The sequence below is a fragment of the Alosa pseudoharengus genome, unplaced genomic scaffold (genome assembly GCF_046254945.1).
Source record: "Alosa pseudoharengus isolate Yale_2024_CS ecotype anadromous, Long Island Sound unplaced genomic scaffold, YU_APseudo_1.1 YU_APseudo_1.1_scf_2, whole genome shotgun sequence".
Taxonomy (NCBI): Eukaryota; Metazoa; Chordata; class Actinopteri; order Clupeiformes; family Clupeidae; genus Alosa; species Alosa pseudoharengus.
In genome coordinates this window covers 20,657,422-20,674,667 of record NW_027468663.1, presented here as the reverse complement: position 1 = coordinate 20,674,667, position 17,246 = coordinate 20,657,422, and the positions used below count along the sequence as shown (strand labels likewise).

Here is a 17,246-nt window from a genome sequence, read left to right as displayed (position 1 = left end):
CCACTTTTAAACTAAAAGCATGGACAGACAATTAAAATTACTTGGGAGACTGTTGCTTTATTCATTTAAATTACAATACAACAAATAAACAAAAAATAAGGACAAAGCATTAAAATATTCTCTAAAACGGAAACCACTTCTGATAAGGAGCTATGGACTGAAGACGTTAAATCTCAAATAAATATTCTCATACAGTCTCTCTCGAGTCTCGATGAAGTCCATTTAAAAAGTCAGTCACCCCTACAGAACACTCTAAAACGGCCTTTGTCCATTTAAAAGCAACTCTATTTTGAGAAGGGTCCATTGGTTTATGAAATACTATCTTTTTACAAAAATAGATTTGGCAAGTTCAACATCCAAGTCTCTAAAGCACATTTAGTGCAGTCAGTAAAGTTTTATATAGAGGAAAAGATACAAAAACCATAATGAACAAAAACATGTAGTAGGAAATACAAAAAAACAACATACAGGACAGAAGACAAACTTTCAAATTGGCAACATATATTCTGTTTACGTGCAAAGTTACTCAAAAGGAACCCCCCCCCCATCCTCTTCCATTCCCAAAATGTTTCATATATCCCAAAGTAGTGAGTTCATCAGATATGTAAGCAGGGCATACCCATCGCACCTCAGGTTAAAAACCACCCCTTGAGTAAGGTTCATTTCAGCCACAGAGGATAAACAAGCAGTGTAGTTTCAGTCAGTTGGCTACATGAGCCAGAGGAGATCATGGGCTGATTCAAGTGTAGTGTGTGGTCCTTCTAAAGTTGTGAACTGACGCCACATTAACACTGCAAGACCAGCTACCACAGCAGGAGAGATCCAGGCAGAAGCAGGGGGAGGTAGAGAGAGCAGTGACAGAGCCGACGGACACACAGCCAATTGGGGGCTTGCGTATGCAGGAGACGAGCGACGCGACTCAGGTACAACCACCTGGGGTTATCGTCTGCAAGAGGTTCAAACCCTTCAAGATTCTGCGAGGCCAGGAAACAAAAGGCCAAAAAAGTTGTTGTGAAATGCAAGCGACCAGAACATGGACACAGAAAAAGAAAAGAAAAAAAAAACCTGGGGACTCTTGACATGAAAATATGTACATTCAAAACAAAAGATGCGCAAACACAAACATACCTAAAACAAACAAACAAAAAAAAAACAGATGCAACCAATCAGCTGGCTGGGGAAAAAGACAGGCACGGGAGCATCACATTATCTTGTGCCCATCTGAGTGGGAAACTCCTCTTCCTCCGTAGACAGACATGTGCACCTGCTCAGGCGTTTGCTGCCAGTTCCTGGCCAATGAAGCGGCGCAGACGCTCCAGGTACTGGCTGAAGAGCTCAATGTCGTTGTGGCCAGCTCCCTCTACCCAGAGTGGCTCCACAGCCTTGGGGCAGCGCTCGAACAAGGCCAGCCCGTGGGAAAAGTCAATGACCTCGTCCTCAGTGCCATGGATGATCAACACTGGAGATGTGATTTTGGACACTTTCTCAATGCTGTGGAGGGAGCATGACAGGGAACATCAACAACCTCCCTCGCTGACAACAGACCGTTAACACGTTCTAGGCAGAGATGCACCAATTGATCGGCTGGTGACCGGAATTGGCCGATTTTCATGTGATCGGCCATGACCGGCGACTGGCCGGTCAGTCTGAGACATGCCGATTTTATGCCGGTCAAATGCACTCGTGTGCCGCAATTGTAACAACACCCAGCTGAGTTTGCAAAGTTTGAAGAAGCTAGCAACCAGGCCAACACTCAGGGTTGGATATAGTATAAGTATAAGTATACTCTTTTGATCCCGTGAGGGAAATTTGATCTCTGCATTTATCCCAATCCATGAATTAGTGAAACACACTCAGCACACAGTGAACACACAGTGAGGTGAAGCACACACTAATCCCGGCGCAGTGAGCTGCCTGCTACAACAGCGGCGCTCGGGGAGCAGTGAGGGGTTAGGTGCCTTGCTCAAGGGCACTTCAGCAGTGCCTACTGGTCGGGGTTCGAACCAGCAACCCTCCGGTTACAAGTCCGAAGCGCTAACCAGTAGGCCACGACTGCCCCAAATATATATATATAGGCCTATAAAGAAAGCGCTAATAGGCTACTGAGTTTTTCTATGCAGCGAACGCTGTGCTTTGCCATATTGCGTGAAATTTACTAAGCTGTCACTTCATTAGGCTACGTAAACATCGCTCATCACCGCCCATCCCTTCCGCTAATTGCGTGCCCACAGCTGAACCACAAGCGCAGCTGAACGGAGATAACCGATTGCAACATTGAAAAGAATCAAAGTGTAACGATCATAGGCTACACATGATAATAAGATGTCAACAAGCAGCGACATACAGTAGCCCTAGTAGTTCTACTAAAAAAATACTCTAACTATTTACTGTACGTAGAGTAGGGCTATGCCTTAATAACCTAGATAGAAAAATGGATGTTGTGAAAGTGAACAAACGAAAGTAGCTTTTGACATAGTAGCCTACAATGAAGAAAACTGATGCTCTGAATACTGAATCAGCTATCTCTGAAAGTTTCTATAGCCTAATTGATGCATTTAACCGGAATTTGGATTTAAGTTTTTCACCGCAAAACAGACGTGCGCTGTTTTCATATATGGTGGAGCACCTAATCGCTATTAGCACTTCTCCTCCCCTGTGTTTGCGTGATAGCCTACTCCCACTTTTCCCACTTTTCCCTCACCCTCCCATAAATGCATCAATGCATATGAAAATATGTTCCATGGTAGCATATTCAAATGTATCATGAAAATTGTCTTTGTATTTTTAGTTGGATATTGGATGTGATAAGAAAGAAAAAATGGGTGTTCCATAACTGCATTTATATTAGTAGTGTGTGAAATGAATGCCCCACACTAGGAAGCATTATAGTTTGATACTGCAGCTTAAAGCAACATTAAAGAACTTCCCTCTGTCGCATGCACGCTGTTGTTTATCCAGGACCAGCTTTGCAAATAACGATGTCCACAGACAAGGTAGAATATGTTGCACGATTTATGAAAGTACGATGTATTGCGACATCAGATGCAAGTGAAATTTGTAGTTTCTTACTACTACCCAATCTGGCAAACTTACATAGTGCGGTTATAGCCGATAGAGGGCCGCAAAGCGAATGCAGAAGTGCCGTTCACCCTGTTACAAGTTGATGAACCACTGAAACGATTTTGGAAACATTATTTTAAGGTACAAAAAACTCTTTGGTGTTGCTTGAAGTTAGACTTGAAGAAGAATCTGTCTGCTCACCGGTTTTAACAGCCATTTAATTATTGATAAGTTGATTACATTTCTATATTAACCTGTTCTATTAAAGAAAACATAGAAAAATAACTATTTGTGTGTGCTGTAAAATGGTTAGAAGAAATGAAATCGGAATCGGCAGGTCAAACTCGGAAAAAAACAGAAATCGGTGCATCTCTAATTCTAGGCAGTGTGTATAATATATATATCTGTCAACTGTAAATTAAACTTACTCATGACTAGACCCATAGGAGGGTTAGCCTACATACCCCATATGACTATTTATGCTCCTCAAAATCACAACCGACGACTAAAATAAGTGTATTCAGAATAAACCCCAGGGCCTTCAGAAGTCCATGATGTCTACAATAATAGTGAAATTCACTCACTTTGGGAAGGCATCAAAGCAGTAGGTCTTCTTGGTGTCTGGGAAGGCGACTCTCATGCCAGAGGTCAGAGGTGAGTGCAGCACTACAGCGGCACACTCGTATCGCGATGCCAGATCCACAGTGGGCACGGTGCCGATGCTCTGGCCGTACAGAATGATGTTCTCTGGGCTAATGCCATACCTGTGCCAAAGAAATGGTGCCACACACTGTCAAAACTTGGACGTTTGGCCGAGCTCTACACAATGCTACATGCTTCTGAGCACCAAGTGATCCACCCATTAGATAAGCAGGCTCCTTTCCCTTCAGATCTATGTACATGGCATATGTTGCAAGATTGTGGAGAGGTATTGGTAACAGAAATGGTGGTTGGTGGTGGCAATCATTTTACTAATTCAAGGACCATTCACTCTTATCAGGGACTCCCATGATGGATGGACCATTAAGGAAGGGGAACCTTGATATGTGAAGGGGAACCTTGGATGGGAAGGGGAACCTTGGATGGGAAGGGGAACCTTGGATGGGAAGGGGAACCTTGGGATGGGAAGGGGAACCTTGGGATGGGAAGGGGAACCTTGGGATGGGAAGTGAGTAGAAGGTGCTTAAGGCAGGTTAGAGAGCGCACAACAATCACGGGGACGCTAGTCCTCAGACAACCGTACCAATGAACCTGGGTCAGGTCACAGCAGGGTTACTGCCCTGGACACTCAGGTCTGAGGCTGGATGTAGTGGCTGCTCTCTCCCTTCACAACACTCCCATTGGAAGAGCCTTTTCTCTTCCCACTCGCCTTTGTGATTATTATACCACATCTATGTCTTCTGATAATACTCATTATTTAAAGGTGGTTGAACACGATGCTAATCAATAATGTGCATGTGTGATTAAATTTCAACAGTATGGCCACTTCAAAGTAAAGTTTTGGGGAATGTCACACATTGTTATTGAGGACACCCTCAAGACACTGCTATGCCACATACCGGTATGGTCACCTGAAGCAGCACAGGAGTGGTGACACCGATTTTCACATTTGTTGACGTTAGAGGTCCCTTAATCATAATCCTTCAATCAACTTTTAGAGTACTGGGTAAAATCAACTCATAAAAAGACACTGCCGTGAAACATTACCTTGTCCGTAGTGCGTGCCAGGCTGCATCAATGTCTGCATACAAATTCTTCTCTGATGGCTTTCCAGTGCTAACACCATAGCCAGAGTAATCATAGGAGAAAATATTGCAGTTTATGCGCGTTCCCAAACCAATGTAGAAGCTGCTCATCTGTCCCAGGTCGACTGCATTTCCATGGGAAAACAGGACTGTGTATCTGTAAACCAGAGATGACACAATGTTTAAAGGGAAACCTAAAAGATGTGTTAATGAAACTAGTCAACAGAAACAAGTGGTTAAATCAATCAGATGTAGGCCTAAAGATCAGCTTGGCGATGCTTTGTCTCTCTTGACTTGACTCTCACCTGGCTGAGGGGGCACACCGGATGTACATACACCCCACTTTGTTTCCTCTACTGGATCGTGTCAGAAACACCTCGGTCCCATCTAGTTCTCTCTGGGAGTACTGGAACTCGGCACGTTCACTTAAGTGCAGCTTCCATCTTCCTTCACTTCCACTTCTCTCTCCTCCTCCCCCACCCCCGAGTCGTGAGCGCAGTCCAGATGCCCCCAAATTCGACGGGACCGTGTGTCCTGACTCCAAATCGGGCAAAAGTGCATAAGTGGGTTCGGGGGGTAAAAACGCCAACTTCGCTGCGATACGACTGGGGCAGGGTGGACAGCAGAAGAGGCCGCACAGTTCTCCGACAGACAATCCGTTCATCTTCTATGACCAAATGAAACCTTGAACTGCCAAGAGAAAAACAAATAGTTGGATATATCTAGTTCATCAAATAGTATGCAAAACATGGATCAACTGCCATGTTTATTTATTATGTCTAACGTTCATGACGTAATATTCGCTAAGAATCTTGACTAACTTTGCTAAATAGGCGTACGCATCGATGATAACATACTCATAAAATGTTACGTTCAATATCTCTCATTAACGTTAACGTACACACTACAAACCAGATAACGGTAGTAAGTTAGCATGCTAAAGTTAACTGGCTATAGGGCAACTTTAATCTTTAAATAGCAATGTTAGATTGAGAGAAAACGCCTGGCTGTTGCCAAATGACTAATCGAGTGGTAACTTAACGTGAACCTAACGTAAAGCTAATTTGGTCGCTAAAACACTCAAACGAGTAAAGAAACTTAGCAATATAAAGTCTGTTGTGGCAATGAATTCACGTTACTAGCTAAGTGTAAACTTGGCATTATGAATTATCGATGAACAGAGGGTATGCATAGCAAAGTCTCACACTACTCTAAATAAGGGCTTTCGGACAAGAAAAACACAAGTCTGAGATTGAAAGCTAGCGTTATCATAGCTAACCTTCCGGACAGCTAACGTTAGCAGTCATTCGTACCGACTAAAGACCATAGAGCTAACGTCAGCAAACAACATTGTTACTTACCACAATCCCGTAAAGGTGCAGCCCTAACAACGTGCCCCCTGGACATCAAAATGCTAAAATATACTTGAAGCAGGTTAAGTGAAGCTTGGTGTTCATCCTGATCTCTGAAAAGTTCTACAATGAGGGAACGAGTCTGATTGCCTTGGGCGTTTGCTAGCAAGCAAGCTAAGGATAACTATCGCGTAGCTACCGGAAATTACGATTTTGTATCCTTACGTCATCCAAAAAAGATACACAAGAGGACAGTGTTGGGAAGATACAAGGATACAAGGAAGTTTATTGTCACATGCATATAGTTACTGGAAGTAAGAAATACAGTGAAATTATGTCTGGTGTCAGCCTATTTGTGCATTTATGGGGGGGGGGGGGGGGTGCCGTAGGGAAAAAAAGTGCAGTAGAAGAGGGGTTTAGCAGATTAAGTGGCAAGGGCTGCATAGAAAGGTGGGGGAGGATTGGGATTGGGGGGGGGGCACCAACAAGGAGCACCCAAGAGCAACAGGGGCAAGGAAAAACTCCCTTACCAAGGAAGAAACCTTGGGCAGATCCACGGCTCAAGAGGCTAACCCAACTGCCAGGGGTCTTGGTGTGTGTGTTGGGGGGATGACAGGGGAGATGGGATAGTGTGCTGTGTATGTGGGGAGAGGGCAGTATGCAATATGTGTGTTGGAGAAGCTTCCTCATGAGACAATGTGCTGTGTATGGGGGGGGTGCTGTAAGTATGTTGGGGATGTGTGTTGGAGAAGTTTCCTGATGAAATAATGTGTGCTGTGTATGTAGGGGGGGGGGGGCAGTGTTCTGCAAGTATGGTAAATACTGCAAATACTATTGCAAGCAGAGTACAGTATGATGTATGTGAATGTGAGTGATGACAGTGAAGATGTATGTGTGGGCGGGAGGGGAGTGGAACAGTGACTGTGTGTGTGTGTAGTGTGTGTGTGGGTAGGTGGGGGCAGTGTGCTGTAACTAAGTATGTAGAGGATTTGTGTTGGAGAAGATCCTGAAGACAATGTGCTGTGTATGTAGGGAGGGGGGGGGGGGCAGTGTGCAGCAAGTATGTAGAGGAGGCTTACTGTAGCAAGCAGTGTGCTGTATGTATGTGAGGTGATGACAGTGATGATGTAAGTGTGTGTGTTTTTTGTGTGTGTGTTGGGGATGGGGGTGGGGTGGGGGGGCAGAAAGGCTAGGCAATCAAGGACATGGGTAGATGGAGGAGAAATCAAAAATAATAAATAAAAAGTTCTATGGAGATGTGCAAAAGTTGGAGAAAGTCAGATATATGTGTGTGTTTTGATGTGTGATGAAATAAGAAAATAAATAAAAGGTCTGTAGCATAGGGAGAGGGATGTAAAAGTGCTAAAAGTCTTGTAGGTGTGTGTGTGTGTGGGGGGGGTCATGAGTGCTGAGGAGTGAATGTGTGCAAAGTCAGTATAGTGTGAGTTCAGAGTTCGGATGGCCTGGGGATAAAAACTTCTCCTGAGTCTCTCAGTTCTGGCTTTGTGACTACATAGGCGTCTTCTTGATTTCAGCGGTAGCTGACGGCAGCTGTGAGCTTGTGCTTTAAGTGATAGGGTTTAATTGGCATCTTTAAATGGGAATGGAATAGAAACTGAGCACATGCGAGAGGTTACAGAACTGCTGCAACTGCTGTATCTCCCTCAAAGAAGAGCAGGACTGAGCTAGTCACAGACATCTCTAAACTACGGAACAAAATAAAATCTAAAGTTTAGTTTCATGTGCTCACATGAAACTTTCATGTGCACACGTGAAACTTACATGTGCGCATGTGTAACGGAGGCGAACTGAGCTAGTGTGCTAGTTGCCCGTGTAAATCCTCACAGCCCTAACCTTAAGAATGCTTCTAACCGCTGAGTTGGAACCCTGGGCTTTTAGCTCAGTGGTTAGAGTGTTCGACTCCCATGCCGGTGTGTGTCTAGGTGGCGGGTTCGAGGGCCGTGAGCGGCGGACGAATTACGACCTCTGTTGCACACGCGAAAGTTTCACGTGCGCACATGAAAGTTTCATGTGAAAAGGTTTTGCATGTGCACGTGAAACTTTCAAACCAGTCCTGAAGTTTGCGAAAAATATGAAAATGCCACTGTTCCACGAGGGTCAGCAAAAGGTGATTTATACAGTAGGCCTACGACTACACTGTTGAAGTCCGACACTCAAATTACAATTCCTCATGTATGTTATGTGGGAGTGGCCCCTCGACTGGACTGGCAGCTAAACATTTTAGACGTGGGAGCTGGTGTTGTGGACGAAGACTTCAGGGGAAACGTCAGAGTAGTGCTCTTCAACTTCAACAAGGAGACGTTTGAAGTGAAAAAGGGTGACCGGATAGCTCATCTGTGAGAGGATCTGCTATCCAGGGGCGCGTTTCCCAAAACCATAGTTGCTAACTAAGTAAGCAACTTTGTTGGTTGCAATCATAGACTGTAAAAAATATTTTCCATTGCCAACTAAAAGTAATTGTGGTGAATAATTACTTAATATTAATCTTAGACTGGCAAACTTCAGGAAAAACTCAGGAATCAAGTTTATTCTGTTACAAGCAGAAAGGGTACAAAAAAAATGGTCTATCTATGATGTAGCCTAGGTTGGCCTGTAGCCAATCTCTCCCTCTCTTCCGTTCTACATCCTTCTAGTATTAGTCTAAGTCCAAGTCTGACAAACATTGCAGTTTAGTTACTTTTGAATGCTTTAAACAAAGGAAGAATTTTGGCGCCAAAACAAGCCCACTTGGTTGGTTCTCCAGATGGCATCAGACACACCTACTCACACCCACTTCACACCCATCTGAATAGCATGAGGAGAGATATCTTATATATCAGAAATATCACTTATAGAATGTTCCAAACATTCTCACAATCAAATCATTACAATCATTGTACTGAGACTATAACAATGATACCAATCATGAATATATTCACATATATTATATCAAGGTAACATCCTTTGGCCTGTGTACCTGATAGCCCTTGAACCACCACATTAGCATTTCATTGGGGGAGGGGAGGGTGTCTTTGTTTTAAACCAAGAAGGGCCACATGGATAACGGAACCTAGTCTAGAAATTAAATTATTATTAATTTTAACCATAAAATTATTGCTATCACAACCAACTAAGTTGCTAACAGGACGCACCCCAGACCTAGTTGAACTTGAGACACTGGATGGGATTCGGATTTGGATCGACGGGAAAGAGTGATTGCTACTTGAATGAAATGTAATGTAGGCTAGCTTACAGTAACTCTGAGTGTGACCTCTGGGGGTCACAGGCCCCCTGGACTATAAGTAGGTGATGTTAAAGTTTTGACATAAATCAGTGAATATATAACTACAGGCTATTGGCTAGCTTCAATAATACATCTCTTCTCCATCAGTATCCCACTGGGACAAAAATAATTGAAGTCACTAGGCAATTAATAACCTATTTTTTAACCCCCCCCCCCCCCCCAGGGTCCCAAAGATAAAAATGTGGTTTACCCGTTCTGTTTATATATCCACTTAAAAATCATGTCAGTCATGAATCTTATTTTCCCACCAAGCTTTTGGGGAAAATTGAGGGCCATGAGGTAAATTGTGAAACTAATATCTCTGTTGTTGTACTCTACACTGCACATGGACTCCATATCATAAACTTTGACCTGAAACACCCTTTGAAAAATAAATTCTAAAGGTTAGAATGTGTACTTTTTGAAAGATGATGCCCATGGCTAACTCAAATAATGGTGCAGCTTGGAAAGCTATGTGGATACAGATATATTTGTCTGTCCTTCGCATGACTATATTCTGTCAGTTTGAATTTAGAAATAGGCCTAATACCAAAACTAGTTGTAAACACCTTCAACTGTTATACTGTCCCTTTAACTTACAGTAATGTTACTACCAACTGCCCGTTTCCACCTCATGGTGGCAGCAATGCCACACAGAGAAACATCGCCAAGAAACTTCTGGGCTTTTCCCGTGGTACAGTAGAATCTACAGATAGATGTTCACAGTGCAGATTTTCATGTTTGATGGTATGGAACGTTCTTTACAAAAACTGCAAAAAAAAACTTTCATTCACTACCTGACCATACATACATACACACACACACACACACACACACACACACACATATATATACACACACAATTGGTGTCAACAGAAGCATTGACAAATAGGCTATTATACCTTTAGGTAAATAGGCTATTGTAACTTTACAGTTAATGGTTGGAATTGTTTTATTGGTTTTAATACCTTTGTAGTGAGTGACAGATTACTATCCTCAGAACCAATAGGAACCAAAGGGAACATAAATAAGATGATTGATTTTTCTGTTTCCATCATACAAACATGGAAATTCTATAGATAATTGGGATAATCAATGCTGAGGAGATCAAAGGTTTCACAAGCTTGTTTAATATTCATACAATATTTCCCCAATGTTTCCTTTATGTTCTTTGTCACTCTGATGGTGATGGCACTCCTGACAAAAATATTATATCAAATATCTTTCCACCAAATAGCAGGCAGGAATCGTATTTTTTTCATTTTGTGATGTGTTGCATCCTGTCATTCTATTTATTGGTCTTAATTTTAGGTTTCAAACAAATGTGTGTGCTTGGATAAAACGGTGTTACATAAAATAAAGTTACTTTTAAGTATACATTAACAACAACTTTCCCATTCACGTTTCACAAAATAATAGCTGGCCGTGTGTGTGTGTGTGTGTCTGTGTGTGTGTGTATAATGCATGCGCGCGCGTATATTGGTGATGGATTTGTCTCGTGGCCTCTATATAGTTTTGTCCTCACTTCAACAAATTGACCACACGCCGCGATGCAATCATTTGCAGTGTCATAACATGTCTTGAAAGTAGGGATATTATTTTACAGTGTTAAGCACTGGTCTCATGAGAAATAAAATTACTAAACTAAAGGAGAGCAATTCCCAACCCATAGTCTGAAGCTTGCATTGGTGTCTTTGGTTCCATGACATGTAACACGTTCACAAATTATAGAAAGAACACTGACTAAATTCCACACGAATGGGGGCGATTTTGCAGATCTTAGGCGTGTGACCGTTCGTTTTGGTTCAGTGCAGCAGCAAGGCTTTTCAAGCCATTCAACCACACCTAGCGTTCATCCTTGGTATTCACTTTGCATCTGCACGGGTCCTGAAGCTGCAGTCACTCTGTAGGTTCAGTGTGCAGTTCTGGTTGAATGTCTTTAAAGGACATCGTGTCTACGTCGCCAAGGAGGAACACTCAGCACCAGGGTTCAAAACGGACAAAACGATAGGCAGTTTGTCTCAAGGATGTCACGCCAGCGCACAGGATCTGTCCTGGGGAGAGACAGGTGCAGCAGAGAAAGGGATTAATCCACAAAAGGTTAACCGGAGTATAGCCTACCGTCACCAACTAGACTTCTAAGATTCCCAGCGCCCAGCACCCTGTTATCGGTTCGAGGACTGCATTTTGAATTGGATCGAAGAACATAAACCGAGGGCATTAAACATACCAGGTGAGTCAGCGTGCAGACTGTTGAAGTACAGGTTTCCTTGCGCAATGTTCTCGTCGCGCCTATAACGGTGCTCATGTTTCACGGGCATTTGTGTCGGTGGCATACCGATTGCCTGCGGGTACAAAACATTTGTGAACGTTGTTAACTTCTTGGAGGGTTACAGAGATATAGCTTTTGTATGAACTGTAGCCCCTTTGTGCATATCACTGTTAGCGTCATGGTCGTTATCCCTGGCTGTTGTTAAATTCTGTGTTTGGTAACTGCTTCAGATTTGGTCTGGAAGGGAATATGTGGTGCCTCTGTTCGAATTCATGGTCCTGCGTATTTGACCAGGCCATAGATCTGCGCTTTAAAAAGATCATTGATGCAAGACGCTCTCTTCAGTGCGCTAGACTCATGGAAACCCAATTGCAATGTCAAGTTTGTACTGCTGGTGCAAATTAGGTTGTATGTTTAATGGATCATCAGAAAAATGTCCATCATGTCAGTCTGAGGGACAGTCATTTTTGCCGTTAGTAATAAGATTTGCTTTCTTAGTCATAAACGATCTTTTTAGTTGTCCCTCAGAGGCCATATCAGATCAAATCATACTGCCAATTTCTACTTTAGTAGGACTATTTTCCCCTTGTACTAGACACTGATGCTCAACTTCAAGCTATACCTCCTGGCCCATAGCAACTGAATCAGGATGAGGGCAAGCCACCGATCCACACAAAAGCCTGATTCAGGACAAATTGTTAAGCAGGAATGTTGTACATAATGGAAGCTATTTATTCTGTGTGGTCATGATTTATTCCACACCTTTTACCTATTAATGTAAATCATTAGGCTACTTGTTCTGTAGCTAAACAAACCATTTTACTGTTATAGGTATAGGAGGCATACTCTTCCACTAATATATTATGGTCTAAGTTACTCATGGAGACATGGAGGCAATATACCGTTGCCAATCAATGTTACTTCTTTGTCCTCTATTATTCACTGTTGGTATTACCCCAGACTTCACAGGCCTGTGGATTCCTTTAAAATTCCCTTTGAATATGTGATGTTTTTAATAGGCTCTGGATGTTATGGTAATGGGAAGGGATATAAGTAAATGATGTCCACTGAGGTCAGACCCTCCCAGACGAGAGTGAAGAGAGGGAGGATGAAAGGGGGAGGCGGACTGGAGGGAAGAATGGATTCCCAGGAGAAGAGCTGCTTGCACCAACCCCCATGTATGATCTTTCAGCGGTTCCCTCATATTATCGTCCATCAGACATGTGGCGCCACTGTTGTCTTGTCACTAACAGATAATACAGACCTCCCCCTTTGCAACTCCCTTACTGGAGTCAAAATACATGCATCCATAATGATGTGAATGAGCATAGCTCCCAGTCTTGGTATCATTAACCTCTTTGCTGTAAAGAGTAATGCATGTGCAGTGTACAGATACTGTATGAGAGCTATTCTAAGCCTCGGTCTTTGTTAGAAACTCACAGCCGTACCTTGAAGGAACAGCTCCCTCACACTTTCTCACGGTCGTTGTTATTCATCATTCTAAATGTCTTTACCACACAGAAATTTGCCTCTTGCTTTTGCACCCAAGGCCATAACTTCCAGCTCAGTGTTTTGCTTTCTCACAACTGCAGTTTTGTTTGCCCGTGTTTGTGTGTGAGAGTAAAGCAAGCGAGAGAAAGAGGAGCAGGTCTAGCTGACAGACTCCCTGTGAATGGCTGCCCTGTTATCACGACTCTGCACACAGACAGTGGCGCAGCAGTGCTCTGTGCAGGTGCTGAATTCACAGCACTAAAATAAGCACCAGGTGCCCCGTGTGGATAATATCCCACCCACTCCCCCTTGCCTCCCCCTTGGGGGGGGGGGGGGGGTGCCTGTAAGGGCTGGCTGCATCAGGGGAGTTTCTATGCGGGTACCAAGTGATCAAGTCCGATGCTTCTGCTTTTGTCAGAGCTGTGCCATGTGAGACGCCAAACCCAGGCGATTTTGTGGTCCGCAGACCAGAGCATCTGCCGCTTTGTCATTGCTCCACTTTAAAAGCCTAAAGCTTTTTGGTTGAGCACCAAGCCTCTGCTGAGCTTAAGGAAAGGTTCTCCACAGTCCTCTGAGAGTTTAAACTTAGGTAGCAGAGATGCAAGAGGAGGCAAAGAAGAGGCAAAGGAAAAATTCGGGACAAAGACAGCCTCAGTAAGTCAGGGTTTTCTTTTAGAAGCCTTCGTCTAGTGTAGAATATACAATGCTTTCAGTCCATTCCTGTGAAAAACATAGCCTTGATGTTTGCCTCAGCACAAAGGTGCATTTCCTGTTGTGAACATTTCCTCTGCATCTCTCCCTCTGGCCACCATATCTCTAGTTTAATGTGAAGGAATTGCAAAACAGTCCATAGGATTTATCTCCAATCCCATCACGAGATTGAGGGATGCAGTTGCAGCCTGGAGGGAGGTTTGTACATCCATGGCAGCCCTGTCACTGTGTGGGGAGAGCACCATCCTTCAGCAGCACAGCTTAGTAAATCTCCGTCTCCTCCAGGGATCCAGTCAGTCATTTTTAATCCTTCCTTCTACCTCTTTCTTTTTCTTCTTCTCTCTCTCCCTCTCCCTCTCTTCCCCCCTCCACAATTCATAGCACATACACATACATCCTTCCTTGCACCACGCCTGTTGTGATTAATGGTGTCATTGAGGATTGGTGTTCAAGGTTGGGTTTGCGTGTATGGTCTAGTATGTATGTTGAGGGCAAGTGGGGGGCTCCAGAAAAAGAGAAGAAGGTCTGTGTGGTGTTGAATGAAGTCCATGAAGCCTGCCCTGTCTGTGTGTCATCATAGAAGGAAGCTATGGTTATACAGTAGACGAATGGTGCAGTGTTTCTGGTAATTCCTCCAAGTGTTTCATTTTGTGCTATTTTTTATGTCTTGATCATGGCAAAAGTATGCATTGTCATGAACACAGGCAGTTAAGACCATTCAGGAAGGCTACTCCATTGTTTTAAGCAACACTTACACTGCTGGATGTGATAATGGGGTATTTAGATTTGGGGACTGCGTTCATTGCCCTTCATCCATAGAGATATGGACCTGTGTATCATGCCAGAATACAATGAAACGCGATGGAAATATCCCCATCGTGACTAAACATTTAGATGTCCATTTAGAATAAACTCAGGAACTGTGAGCTGAATTTTTCACAGCCTCTTAGCTGTTACTCCTGCTGCATTTATCAGGCAGCAATGTGGCCAAATGCTTTTCCATAAGCAAATAAAAAGCTGTCAGCTGGAACCAAAGCCCGTTATCAAACAGAGTTCTGTCACCTCCTCATAGCCGTTATTTCATTATTAATGCAAATAGTGAAGCATTTATTGCGCAGAATGTCAGCAATATTCCTGTTCGGGGTAAATGTCTGAAGCAGATCGTTTTTTATACTATGAAAAAAAAACAATGAATTCCCAAGCAGAAAGCAGCCCAGGGACCGGGGCAATCTTGTCTCATTGTCCACCATGCGAATACCATTCTTACCATTGCACACGTAAAAGCGTTAAGCATAATAAGGCACAATACAACACTGGGCATCCTACAGGCGGGTCTATAAGACTGAGATGTCATGGTTCAGTTCTTCTTAAGATATTGTTGCCATGATTCCCACTGAGCTCTTTTTAAGTGGTGATGTCTGTGTGACAGCAACAACAATTATGCCAGTCATAGTGCTATTCATCACACTACAACAAGGGGCGAATAGACACAAAGATATTTCTCTTTCGTTGCACTGCTCATGTAGCGTATCAAAACAATTTTAAAAGCAGTATTACCTAGCCCTTACCTACTAGCTAAGTAATTTTCCTTTAGTTGTTTATACCACTAAGCTTGTAGCGATCATCTGCGCACCACCAGCAGCACAGCAGCAGTGCTTCCTTCATCTTATTTTTGTAAACGAGGCGGTGGGGTCTTGCTGAGGTATGGCTAGCTGTGAGCGGCTATGACAAACATACATGGAATGCCAAGCTGCCACCCCACTGTGCTTTGCAGGGTGGCTCTGAAAGAGGCAACAAATAAAGCCTTTTAAAAGCGTTCCTCTAATGCCTCTGTGTGTTTGGAGAGTGGGATCAGAGGGGCCGGGCTGCAGGTGGCCCCAGTGCAGTGACCCGAAGGCCTGGCCGGCACGCAGGCAGATGGACTGGGGGGAGGGACTGCTGTCCCTAGGATGGCCGTGGAAGTGGAGAGAGGGGATGGAACAGTCCGAGGCGTGAGAGGATTGATTCTTGTGTCTGTGTCCGGATCTATTACACCGCTGATAGATTTGGGATGGAGTGCCTGAAGACAGTCCATCTCGGTGTCCTCCAACTGTTGTAGCCTCAGTGGCTTGGGGAAGAAACAGTGTCAACATATTGACACAGTCTAAAGCAGGCCTTTACCTGTGATGCTGTGACTGAATTTTTCTAGTACAACTGGGCATGTAGCATATGATAGTTAAAAAAATAAACTCTATTGAATTTTGAAGGTTGTGGTTGGAAATGCAGAGGATATTTTGGGATATTTTAATTTTGGTTAGAAGATCTTGGAGAGATCTTTTGATTTTTTTAACAGTAATGAACACTTCTCTCTTGCTGATGAACATCTCCCTTCGAGATATACACATCCACTGCCCATTAGTCCAGGTCTCCCCACTCTCCCTCCTCCTGTCCCCCTGTCCACCAGGCTCAGCCTCTTCTGCCAGTGGTCTGCTGCATGATAGGACCCCTGACTAGGGCTGTAACGATACACCAACCTCACGATTTGGTTTGTATCACGATTTTTGACCCACGGTTCGATACGAATCTCGATTTTTCTTTTTTCTTTTTTTGGGGGGGGGGGGGGGGGGGGGGCTAGACATTTTATTAAATAACATTTTTAATAGCCTCCCTTAGAACACCAGAGGATTACAATATAATACATCTATTATTTTATATCCTGATATAAAAATATTTTTCTGAATGACTGATATTTATGACAGCACACTTTATGCAGATTAGCCTATAGCCTAGGCCTATTTTTATTACAACTCTACCTCTTTAATTCAGCTGTCTGGTTGAAGCCTGGAAATATTGTAAACAAAGTAGCATAGTTGGCTAGCTTAGCTGATCATAGTCTACTGATTGGACTGTTTCCCCATGTGTGTTTAAGTTTCAAGGTAATACTTGTTCTCCTTGGGACAGGCCCTTTTGGGAAACGTTGGTATTGAGATGATCAGTGAACTTCAATGCAAGAGTTTTAAACAAATATGTGCAGCATGCTAATGATGCTAAGCGGATTTAATAGTAATTTAGCTAGTCGTCTTCTATGCGTCCTTGCTTTCACGATTGTGAATGTTTTATTTAAGTCGCGCGTGTTCATTGAGCAGGAGAGGGAGGGAGCGCGGGAGAGAGCGGGGCAAGGAGAGGGGGTTTACTACTGTTTGGTAAAGTTGCACACATAGTCTACAATGAAAGCAAGGAGAGGTATGAAATTATTATTTATTTATTTATGTTTTTGGACAACGTAGGCTATCGATAAGTAAAGCGGGAGACGTGGGTTGCTTTTGCGGCCGCGTAAGCTGCAAAGCACTGCA

General features: G+C 43.5%; 1 protein-coding gene across 1 annotated transcript; it reads right to left on the bottom strand.

The window, feature by feature from the left end:
• Positions 1-37: 37 nt before the first annotated feature.
• On the bottom strand, positions 38-6,329 carry LOC143134049 (alpha/beta hydrolase domain-containing protein 17A-like). Its single transcript, XM_076294111.1, has 5 exons — positions 6,167-6,329; positions 5,111-5,495; positions 4,768-4,962; positions 3,645-3,824; positions 38-1,491 (listed from the first exon to the last, which is right to left on the bottom strand). The coding sequence occupies exons 2-5, from the start codon at positions 5,467-5,469 to the stop codon at positions 1,269-1,271; spliced, it is 957 nt and encodes a 318-aa protein (XP_076150226.1). The 5' UTR covers positions 5,470-5,495; positions 6,167-6,329; the 3' UTR covers positions 38-1,268.
• Between the last annotated feature and the right edge of the window lie 10,917 nt (positions 6,330-17,246).

What these genes read in the sequence shown, in the direction of transcription:
- LOC143134049 (XM_076294111.1), bottom strand. Translation starts at nt 5,469, where the DNA reads ATGAACGGATTGTCTGTCGGAGAACTGTGCGGCCTCTTCTGCTGTCCA. An exon ending in CGGTGTGCCCCCTCAGCCAG is followed by an intron (nt 4,963 to 5,110) that starts GTGAGAGTCAAG and finishes TCTGGTTTACAG; the next exon opens with ATACACAGTCCTGTTTTCCC. An exon ending in TGGCACGCACTACGGACAAG is followed by an intron (nt 3,825 to 4,767) that starts GTAATGTTTCAC and finishes TCTTTGGCACAG; the next exon opens with GTATGGCATTAGCCCAGAGA.